Genomic DNA, 12,309 nt, shown 5'->3' on the forward strand with positions numbered 1-12,309 from the left:
AAGAAATGAGTATTTATACCAGAGCCACATGTTAATATTCAATTCACAGGTAAATTGACAAGGTTTTTAGGTATTTATATGAAAAGTAATAACATCCAACAATAAACCTGAGCTCCAGTACTGAATCACCACTCTACGTATCTCTACTGACTTCAAATAACAGAAACAAAATGTTCTCATCAAATAATATCTGTAGTTTTCTAGTACTTATTTTAAAATAAGTACTAACTGCATTCTAAATATTACAGCAGGTATATGGCATAAAAAATAACCAAGAGGCCGGTGCTGTGGAGTAACGGGTAAAGCCGTAGCCTTCAGTGCCAGCATCCCATATGGGCGCCGGTGTGAGTCCCGGCTGCTCCACTTCCAACCCAGCTCTCTGTTATGGCCTGGGAAAGCAGTGGAAGATGGCCCAAGTCCTTGGACCCCTGCACCCACATGGGAGATCCGGAAAAGCTCCTGGTTCCTGGCTCTGGATCGGCGCAGCTCCAGCCATTGTGGCCAACTGGGAAGTGAACCAGCAGATGGATGATCTCTCTCTCTCTCCCTGCCTCTCCTCTCTGTGTAACTCTGACGTTCAAATAAATAAACAAATCTTTTTAAAAAAAATTACCAAATGAACAGTTCACTACCCATATCCAGCTTCAGAAGCAGAGCATCAATATTACCTTATGAACCCCCCACCCCAAAGCAGCCACTCTCCTGAAGTTTTTCACTACTTTACTTTTCTCCAGTATTAAATTTTCATTTAACTTACCTCATCTATTTCATTTATTAAAGAATAAGCATATGTATTATATTCCTAGAATATATAAATTCTAAAGGACATGATTCCTAGCCAACATAAACCAAGCATAACAAAAAACCCACCTGTGTTCTAAAGTGGTTAAATGGACACACACAAAAGGAAGTCTTTAATTCTTCTGGGGAGATCAAGAAAATGTTCGTGGTGAAATAAGGTTTGAACTTGAGTTTTAAAGAATAAATATTTACTAGGTAAAAGTAGGGGGAAATTCTTCTAATCCCAAACAGGGAAAAGACGTTGTCAAAGGGCACAGGTGAGAAAGCTGAATAAAGCCAGCTACTCCAAGTATGGCTGGCACATAAAGTCCAGAGATGAAGTTGGAAAAGTAGATGGAGACCAAACTCTCAGGGAGCTTCTACTCTAAGAAAATGGGATGAAGTAGAGATCTGTTTTATTGTTGCTACATCCATGTCCTTTAACAGCATACCCCACTGTACCATTGTACATTGACTTTGGACTTGGGATACATGACTTCCTTCGGCTAACAGGAGAGGAGCAAATCTGATGGACCATACCCGTCTACTGGATCTCCCTTGCAGCTTTTTCCTTTGCCAAGAGAAGGGCTCTCCATAGTTTGTAGCAAAGTGAGCAATCACACAATCAAGCAGTCCCAGCTGAAGCTGTCCTAGACCAGCCATAAGAATGTGACTCCCAGGGGTAATGAATGAGCTCAGCCTAAACCAAAGAATTACCCAGGCTCATGAGCAAATAAATGTTTATTATCATTCCACTGAGGTTTTGTGGGTGTTTATAATATAACAGAATTAACAGATAATTGAAAGAGGGACTGAAGGTAACCATACAGTTCAAGCAGAGGTGTTATATGGACAAATAAGTTTTTAAGGACTGTACTGAAAAATAAACAATGGATCTGGGTATCAACAATGAAGACAAAAAAGTTGTGGGTTTTTTTGTTGTTGGTTGTTTTAGATTTGGGTATTTATATGAGAGAGATAGAGAGAAATCAAATCTTCCATCTGCTGGTTCACTCCCCAAATAGTCGCAACAGCCCAGGCTGGGCAAAAACAAAGCCAGGAGCCAGGAACTCCCATCAGCATCTCCCACGCGGGTGGCAGGGGCCCAAGCACTTGGGCCATCATCTACTGCCTTCCCAGACACATTATCAGGAAGCTGGATGAGAAGAAAAGCAGCCAGTACTTGATTCGGCCCTCTGATATGGGATGCCAGTATCACAAGCAACAGCCAGCCCTAACAGTTTAAGAAATCACAAAGTTGGAGTCAGTGCCAAAAGGAAGAGAGGAAAAGAAACTGGGAATGCAGCACTGGCTGCCCAGCCAGGGGAATTACGCACTAACTCAGATACACCCAAGGGAGGGGAGGGAGCATGTGAACATGAGCCCTGGGCTTACTCCAAGAATAATTACGGATATAATCAGTTTAGATTTAAAGTAGTTTAGGAGGTATAAAATACATATTTTTTAGATGTTTTTATTGAGAATAATCATTTCAGAAAATAATACTTTAATACTGAAAAGGGACAGTCATTTTTACATACTTTTGCCAGTGGTGAGAAAAGAAATCAGAATTTCAAGATATCTTTGAAAAAAAGTAGCCAAATAATTACGTGCAGGAGAACAAAACAGGCAGGCAAGAACCAGATTCCCAGGATTACAGACACAGCATCAGTTCTTTTGAGGTGGACTTTTAAGAGCAAATTCATTGAGATTAAATCAGATCTTTTATCTTCCTTTTTATTCATGACTTCTACTGTTTTGGTATAGCTTATTTTTCACTTTATAATCTAAAAGAGCTTAGGAGGAGGATACAGTTAAAAAAAGTTCTACAGGGACCGGCACTGTGGCTTAGCAGGTAAAGCTGCCACCTGCAGTGCCGGCATCCCATAGACGCCAGTTCGTGTCCCGGCTGCTCCACTTCTGATCCAGCTCTCTGCTATGGCCTGGGAAAGCAGTGGAGGATGGCCCAAGTACTTGGGCCCCTGCACCCGGAGAAGCTCCTGGCTCCTGGCTTCGGATTGGCACAGCTCCAGCCATTGTGGCTACCTGGGGAGTGAACCAGCGGATGGAAGACCTCTCTCTCTCTCTCTGCTTCTCCATCTCTCAGTGTAACTCTTTCAAGTAAATAAATAAATCTTTAAAAAAAAGGTTCTACAAAGAATTGAAAAAAACAAAAGAATACTTTATCTTAGTATATAATTATGTACATGTTTAATTCAAAGCCATAAGCCTAAGCCATCTTACTCACCATGAAGTAAGCATACAAATACACAGTTTATATTAAAAATATCATTTATGAAAACTGCCAAAATAATGAGGACAGTGAGAGGTCAGAACATCAGAAGTATTTTTTCCAAAGGAAATAAAAATAATAGAAGTGACAAGGATGTGAAAAAAGAATAGATATAGGGTTCTATTTCTGGGCTAAAGCAGCTTAAAAATTAAATGATATAAAAATAGCCATTTCTACTTATCTCTATTAGATTTGCTTGTATTCTAGTAGTTAAAAAAATATCAGGTACAGAAGCTGAAATCCAAGAGTACTTACACGAAACTTGCTGACCACAAGTTGTGTTGATACCACTACTGACAGACATTAGACAAGAATACAATCACAAAAAGAGTAGGGCACACCCATGCCCCTGGTGTAACAGTAGACTAAAATGCCCAAGAACTTGCCTCTTTCTCAGTGTCCCTGGAGATACACGTCCACTGGTTCTCCTTCACACTGTATGCCCAGAAGTCGGCCAGATCTTGTGTGCCATCCCAGCCACCAAACAAATAAACAGTCTCTGTAGAAGTCAGAAAAATATGTGTAAAAAATAAAATTTAGGAGAAACTAAGCAATGGCAACCAGACATTGCCAGTTGTTTCCACAATCATTTGGGGAAGTACACCTAAATAAATTTTAAAATGAAGTTTTCAAACTGGTAACTTGCCAGCATTTCCTGTACATGAGAAAACGGAAATGTCGCTGCAGAATCACTGTTTGGAGCAATCTATAAAACTATGGATAATTAGGAAGCGCTTCCCAAGATTCTAATTCTAAGGTCTTCAGTTTGTATTTTTTAAATCTCTCAAGTGAATCTGATGTTAAGCCAGTTAAGGAATTTGTGTTAAAACATGAAAAGTTTACATTTTTAGCTTCTTAACAATATATATTTTACTACCAGAGACCTAGGTAATTTTTTTTACTCAGACTGTAATAAAGAGAAACCCCAGAGGAATACAGACTAAGATAACACACAGACATCTAGCTGTTTTTGAAAAACTGTTACATTAAAGGTGTTTTTTTTCTCTATTGCAATACTGAAAACAATGTTTAAAAGTAACTATAGGGGCTACAGCTGTTGTGCAGCAGGTAAAGCTGCCGCCTGCAGTGCTGACATCCCATATGGGTGTTGGCATGAGTCCCGGCTGCTCCACTTCTGATCCAGCTCTCTGCTATGGCCTGGGAAAGCAGGGGAAGATGGCCCAAGCGCTTGGGTCCTGCACTCATGCGCAAGACCAGGAAGAATCTCCTGGCCCCTGGCTCCGGGCAGCTCTGGCCCTTGCAGCCAACTGGGGAGTGAACCAGCGGATGGAAGACTGACTCTCTCTCTCTCTGTAATTCTGCCTTTCAAATAAAATAAATAAACCTTTAAACAAAAAAATTACTGTAGGTTAAAGTTAGACATTTGCAGAATCAAGTGATGCTTAACTTTGCTATTTTCAATAAAGGTGGTGAAATTTTTCTAAATATATTGTGGTACTCCTCAAAAAGTAACCTCTATGTAATTGTAGGTATCGAGAATTTAGTTATTTTTGACTCTAAAATACCTATGACAATGATGAATTCTCTTTATCACTGTGACAAAACTGATTTCTGTCTCTGTGAATAATGAGTATTTACACTAACATTTCACCTCATAAATCCTGCTTCACACAACTGCAGTGCCTCCCTCTCCTTCAAGCATTTTTCTCCTTTGCCAAATGTCTTATGCCTACTGGTTACATAAGCTCAGCTATTGTTTTTTTAAGTTGACAATACAGGAAAACTTACGAAGCCATCTACTCTCTAAATGGCATGATCTAGGCCTAATGTGATATGTTATGACCATCATCTAATCCCATATCACGAAAGGCTACAACTCAAGTGAGCTTGGAGAAGTGCTGTGACGCACGTAAGGAACTTCTGGCCTTCACAGCTGGGCTGTCTTCAGAAGAGATTTTTGTCATGTTTTCAGATAATCTCAAACTCTACGTGAATTTTCTAAATGAAACACTCATTCTCTGCCCCAACAATCTGGGGGGGTCACAACGCTTCCGCGCTCTGGGTAAGGGAAGCCCACTCGAACAGCACTGAGGTCTAGTGCTACCTGGCTGAGCAAACACACATCATGTAACCTCCTGGAGCCTTAGTTTTCTCACTGTCTGAGCTTCTGCAAATACAAAATACCTGAAAACATCCTCAAGGCTGTCAAACATGACCAACATTCCTACCTTAACATGCACAAAATACACTATCTATCGTAATAAGTATCACAGATGCAATAAAAACAGTATTGCTCTATCTGATTCCATGCCTAATCCAGTACTCAGAACATTTTTGAAACCGTACAAATGTGAAATAGCAGCAATTATTTTAAACTACTAAAAGCTGTCATATCTCACAATTACAGGACGCATTATCATTAGTGAAGTAATATTCTGTTTCCCAAATGGCACAAAGTTACATCCAGACATTGACAATTTTATAGAAAAAGAAATTAAAGTATTTTCATCTGGCTTAAAAATTATCTGCCAAGGCCTCACTATAAAGGCAATTAACACTTAGATTCCGACGCCTGGAGAGAGACAGTCTATAACTAAAACAGCAATAGCAACTGACCTTTTGTTTTATAGTGTTTCTGGGCACCCTCTGGATAAGGTTACCCTGGTTCATTAACTTTAATAACCCTTCCTCATGGGCTCTGGGTTCTCAATGTTCTTTCTGAAAAGCAGGTCTCTTTGTACAAAAAAATTCTCACAGCAAAGAAAACCCACATTTCCACAACAGCCTCATTGATAGCTGAGCAAAATAAAATCCGGCGCAGAGCAAGCTTCTCAATGGAATTAAGCCAAGATGTCATTTCTGTCCATAAAAGCTCTGCAGTCTCCGCTGAAGTTTAATAGTAAAATTAAATGAATCAAATGGACCTACAGCCGCACTCAAATTAAAATACACAGCAAAAAAAGGGGGGCAAAAAAAAGTTTTGATTAAATCATCTATTTAATTCTCTTGGAGACAAATTATTGTCTAGAAATAAATACCACCAAAAGCATTATTTGATGCGTAAGTTGGAGAATTATGGAAACAGTTGGGAAGAAAGCATTAATCTCTGGGCAGGGTAACAGACTTGTTTACTGGAAGCTCTTTCAGCCCAGGTTCTGTAACAATTCAGATACATCCTGGGGCAGTATGATCCCCCTCAAGCAGCAACATTTTTTTTTTTTTTTTTTACAGAGCCTGGGTTTTACTGTCTCCGTTTCTCCCGGCACTGAAGGGAATGTTTATTCAATATTTTTGAGTACTGATCTGAATTGGTAACACATTCTAAAGAGAAGAAGAAGAAATAAAACAGAGACTCAATCCTCAAAGAGCTTACAATCTAGTCAAGAATATAAAACAGAGCATAGATGACCATCACTCAGGGTAGACTAGGGATCAAAGCGCAGGGGAGAAGAGCAGAGGGAAGGCAGTATACCTGGCTGAGGGCTCAGGAAAGGTTAGTGGTGACAGTGGTATTTGGTCCATGCATCATAAAGCAGCTTTGTGTTCTGGCAGGCAGAATAGAGGACAGAAAAGAAGCCTTTTCAAGCAGAATAGAAAGAATAACAGAAGTACAGAGACACAAAAATACACCAGAGATATTTTAAAGGTCAGGCTCATTTCACTACAATCCTGGTTCTATCATACAGCTATAGCAGCGTGTTAAACTTAACCAGAGGTTTCCTAATCTGTAAGATGTGATTCAGCGCTTATCTCATAAAGTGACTATGATAATTAAATTAAGTAATGGATGTAAAGCAGTTAAACTGTGTGATAAATAAATCCACTGTCTGACATAAAACAAAATAGGTAGTAGCTGAAGATTTTTAAAGATTTTTTTATTTATTTGGAACTCAGAGTTACAGAGACAGAGGAAAGAGAGAGAGAGAGAGAGAGAGAGAGAGAGAGAGAGAGAATGAATGAATATCTTCCACCTACTGGTTCACTCCCCAAATGGCCAAAATAGGCAGGGCAAGGCCAGGCTAAAGCCAGGAGCTTCTTCCCAGTCTCCCATGCCGGTGAGGGGCCCAAGCACTTGGGCCATCTTCTACTGCTTTCCCAGGCCTTAGCAGAGAGCTGGATCAGAAGAGGAGCAGCCAGGACTAGAACAGGCAACCATATGGGATGCCGGCACTTCAGGCCAGGGCTTTAACCCCCTGCACTACAGTGCCGGCCCCACCATTAAATTTTAAGATCAGGGCTTTGAACTTGATTCCACAAAGAAGAATTTAAGCACAGGTACAACAAGGTAAGATAGGAACTGTTAACAAACAGAGCTGACTAAAAAGGAAGAGTTAATGAATGAGGGGGATTACAGATCAAGTAGCCGATAATAGCTTGTGTTCAAAATGTCAGACAACTTCCTCCAAGACACTAACTCAATCAATCTGTCATTACTCATGAGAGAAAGAAGACCACAAAAATAAAAGTCAACTATATTCTTTGGTACTGAGTATGCATCAACTTGGTACCAGTACCAAATAAACTCTAGAGCTCTTACTAACAGTAGCACCAATGTACACATCTTATATACACAGAAAAAAAGGCAGAAATGTTAAAACATGAAAAGACATTGGTGTTCAGACCATTTAACACACCGAAGCAGGCTTTTTATTTTAAGTGCTCAACTTCAGTACCCACAGTTCTACTCTGAATCTTCGGAGTACCGTCAGAGCGTGCTTGCGGCACAATCCTCCACAAGATGGCACACTGCTCCCACGACCTCATCAGCTGCCCAGTTGGAAGCTGTGCAGAACTCACATCACATACACTGCCTGATGTGACAAAATTCATGCATCAAAAAAAAAGGTAGGAAAAGGAAGGCTGGTGAAGGAAGTTGGTTTAATTCTTGGTTTAACTAGACACCAAGAGAAAAACAAGTGAAATACATTTATAGGTTTTAAAAAACATAAATTTACCTTCAAGATAAAAAAATGAAATTCTGTGAGGACATTTAGATTAAGGGCTTAAATCTTTTAAAAGTGCTGTTTACTAAGACCCTAAGCTGACATAAGAGTTTTTGAAGGGAATACATTAGATATAAAAAGGTATTTTATATGCGTCTTAGTTTCTTTTTTAAACCATTCCCTTACCTATTATGATCCAGGAGATTATCAGCAGGATTCATCTATAGCTCTTCTTTCTTATGTAAAGCTACAATTACAACACTCCAGAGACTGAGCTCCAGGGTAAACACGTGGCTACTTCCTTTGCTAAAAGGTTTTATACTTGTGATGATACACCTTGTGTTCTTTATTAAGTGTATTTCAGAATTCCTTTCTGAAAACTGCATGAATGAAGAACATTCATATAATATGTAGCTTCAGAAATACAGTCACATGAATATATCTGTGATTAACAACCAAAACCCATGTTTACTCACTTCTATCAAAAGTTGCTTTTTTCTTTAAGGAATATCAATGAAAATCAAATATGACACCACATGTAAAAAAATGAAAGTACTTTTATGCAACTGCTACAGAATAAAGGTTCAGATTTCAATAATAGGGATGTTCTAGGAGACAAGCATCTCCCATCAGCCCCTCCTGAAGATACCAAATACTGGGGCTTTGCCTGAGTTTTAGTCCCTGTTCTGTTTGAGAGAGGAAAAGGTTTGTATTGTAGGTTCTCAAAATTTAATGAGAGTTCCATACAGTGGACATTTACATTTCTAACACTGAAAGCAAATTAATATGCCTTTTCTCTTCCTTTGCACCTTATTTCACCCAGAATTGAAACCCAACTCACAGTTGAAGACTGTGGGGAAGTATCAGATACAGGGATTACAACCAATAAAACCAATACGTAAATTCAGTAAGACAGAATACATTCCTTCTCTACTACAGCATGTATAATACAAGTTCCTTAGGAAGAACACTTTGAAAAGTAAATAGTAAAATTATCCCCTCAGGAACATTTACGGTCACTCTATCCTCACGGCTGGTAGCAACATGAAAAACAAAACTTCAAAACTCTCCCACCTGCTGGTTCACTCTTCAAATGCCCACCACAGGGATCAGTACTGCAGCACAGTGGGTAAAGCCACCGCCTGCAACACTAGCATCCCATATGGGCACTGGTCAAGTCCTGGCAGCTCCACTTCTGATCCAGCTCCCTGCTAATGGCCTGAGGAAAGCAGCACAACACGACCAAGTGTTCAGGCCCACACCAGCATGTGAAAGACCCAGATGGAGCTCTTGGTTTCAGCTTTGCCCAGAGCTGACCATCAAGGCCATTGGTGGATTGAACCAGCATATACATTGACTGGGGCTGGTGTTGTGGCATAGCAGGTTAAGTTGCAGTCTGTGATGTGGACATCTCATATGTGTACCAGTTTGAGTCCCAGCTGCTCCACTTCTGACCCAGCTCCTTGCTAGTGTGCCTGGGAAAGCAGGAGAGGATGTCTCAAGTCCTTGGGCCTAGGCACCCACCTGGGAGAACCAGATGGAGCTCCTGGCTCTGGACTGGCCCAGGCCCAGCCCCAGCCATTGGCAGCCATTTGGGGGTGAATCAACAGATGGAGAATCTCTCTCTCTGTCTCTCCCTAACTCTGCCTTTCAAATAAAATAAATAAGTCTTTAAATAAACAAATAAAATAAAGATATTCTGATTGATTTGACAGGTAGAGTGACAGAGAGAGAGAGAGAAACTGAGACAAAGAGATCTTCCACCCAATAGTTCACTCCCCAAATGCAGTGAACAGCCAGGACTGAGAGAGGCCAAAACCAGGCCCCAGGAACTCCATTCTGGTTTCATACGTGGGTGACAGAGACCAAATACTTGGGCCATCATCTGCTGCCTTCCAGGTATATTTGCAGGAAGCTATATCAGACCACTGTCATGGGATGAAGGCATCCCAAGCAGCAGCTTAACCCATGGACTACAACACCTGCCTCGATCAACAAAATTCTTAATTTTTTTTTTTTTTTTTTTGACAGGCAGAGTGGATAGTGAGAGAGAGACAGAGAGAAAGGTCTTCCTTTTTGCCGTTGGTTCACCCTCCAATGGCCGCCACAGCCGGCGCATCATGCTGATCCGAAGCCAGGAGCCAGGTGCTTCTCCTGGTCTCCCATGCAGGTGCAGGGCCCAAGCACTTGGGCCATCCTCCACTGCACTCCTGGGCCACAGCAGAGAGCTGGCCTGGAAGAGGGGCAACCGGGACAGAATCCGGTGCCCCGACCAGGACTAGAACCTGGTGTGCCGGCGCCGCAAGGCAGAGGATTAGCCTGTTAAGCCACGGCGCCGGCCTTAAATATGTTTAATACTGCTTCTTAACAGTTAGTTAGGCTTCCATCAGTTAGGACAGTGTATGTGTTTTTAAAAGATGGAACAACGGGGTTGGAATACAGGCACAAGATAAGCTGCAACCTGTAACACCAGCATACCAAATCGAAGTGCCGTTCAAGTCCCTGCTGCTCCACTTTCAACCCCGTTCCGTGCTAATGCACCTGGGAAAGCAGCAGATGATGGTCAAAGTAGTTGGGTCCTTGCTACCTACATGAGAAACCCAAAGAGAGTTCCTGCCTCCTAGCGTCCACATTGACCAGTCCCTACTCTTGCAGCCATTTGGAGAGTGAATTAACAGATGGAAGCGCGCATGCTCTGGCTCTCTTTTTCTCTGTAATGTTCCCCTTCAAATAAATAAATGTATTTTTAAATAAATTAAAGATGGAACAAATTTAACAAAATAAAACTGGTCTTCTTAGAATGGTGGACTATGCATGAATTATTGCTCCCCTCAATGCTGCTTTTCAACTTTTTAAAATAGTTTTTTAAAAATTTTTAATTGTTGGGGACTGGCGCTGTGGTGCAGTAGGTTAAGCTGCTGCCTGCAGTGCCAGAATCCAATATGGGCACTGGTTTGAGTTAGGGCTGCCACTTCCAATCCAGCTCCTTGCTAACGTGCCTGGGAAAGCAGTGGAAGATGGCCCAAATCCTTGGGCCCCTGCACCCACGTGGGAGACGTGGAAGAAGCTCCAGGCTCCTGGCTTTGGATCGGCCCAGTTCTGGCTGTTGTGGCCATCTGGCAAGTGAACCAGGAGGTGGAAGACCTTTCTTTTTCTTTTTAAAAAACATTTATTTGAAAGGCAGAGTTAAAAAGAGAGAGAGACAAGGAGAGGCAAAGAGAGAGAGAGAGAGGTATTCTATCCACTGGCTCACTCCCCAGATGGCTGCAACAACTGGAGTTGTACCAATCCGAAGCCAGGAGTTTCTTCCAAGTCTCCCAAGGACTTGGGCCATCTTCCATTGCTTTCCCAGGCCACAGCAGAGAGCTGGATCGAAGTGGAGCAGCCAGGACTCAAATCAGAGCCCCACATGGGATGCTAGCACTGCAGGCGGGGGCTTCACCTGCCATGCCACAGCGCTGGCCCCAAGGAAGACCTTTCTTTCTCTCTCAGAGTGTCTCTGCCTCTTTGTAACTCTGCCTTTAAATAAATAAATAAATCTTACAAAAATATTTTAATTTTCTTAAAATATTTCCATAATATTGTGAACTCAAGAGGCTTCCATAGCCCTGGCAGCTCATGATAAGAGCCTCAGGTGATTACTGACATCATAAATAAGAGTGTCAATTATTAAATCAACGGGAGACACTGTGCACCTACTCCCCATTTAGGATCTCTGTGCTTAATGTTTTGTACTATGCGAATTAACAGTAAAACTACTACTCAAACAGTACTTTATACTTTGTGTATCTGTGTGGGTGCAAACTTTTGAAATCTTTACTTAGTATATACTAAGTTGATCTTCTGTATATAAAGATAATATAAAATGAATCTTGATGAAGAATGGGATGGGAGAGAGAGCAGGAGATGGGATGGTTGTGGGTGGGAGGGAGGTTATAGGGGGAAAAGCTGCTATAATCCAAAAGTTGTACTTTGGAAATTTATATTTATTAAACAAAAGTTGAAAAAAATGAATATTCAAAAAAAATTCCCATAGTGAAATTGTGTCAATAAAAACATTCTTGGCTTATATATATAATTTTCTCAATATAACTATTCTCTACATTTATATTAGTATATTCAATAGGCACATTACATAAATAATATATATCTTATATATGAAATTCATTATTTCGCTTATATCTCAAAACAACTTAGTTGATTCTTCTCATTTTAGCAATATGACTCATTCAAACAAAAGTCCACGGAGGAGTTAGGATTCCACACCAGGTATGCTAGACGCACACTCCCACCACGCTCACAAACTCAACAGCTGACCACAATACTTGGCTA

At 40.9% G+C, this 12,309-nt stretch overlaps 1 protein-coding gene across 4 annotated transcripts in view; it reads right to left on the minus strand.

Moving 5' to 3' along the window:
- Positions 1 to 12,309, minus strand: part of MKLN1 (muskelin 1) — a 361,241-nt gene that overhangs the window by 80,634 nt on the left and 268,298 nt on the right. For all 4 annotated transcript variants that reach the window (XM_062199265.1, XM_062199202.1, XM_062199325.1 and 1 more), the window contains one exon: positions 3,460 to 3,572. In XM_062199265.1, the coding sequence (XP_062055249.1) occupies positions 3,460 to 3,572 (113 nt within the window). The remainder of the gene's footprint in view (positions 1 to 3,459; positions 3,573 to 12,309) is intronic.

The sequence above is a fragment of the Lepus europaeus genome, chromosome 1, assembly GCF_033115175.1.
Source record: "Lepus europaeus isolate LE1 chromosome 1, mLepTim1.pri, whole genome shotgun sequence".
In the NCBI taxonomy this organism is placed as follows: domain Eukaryota; kingdom Metazoa; phylum Chordata; class Mammalia; order Lagomorpha; family Leporidae; genus Lepus; species Lepus europaeus.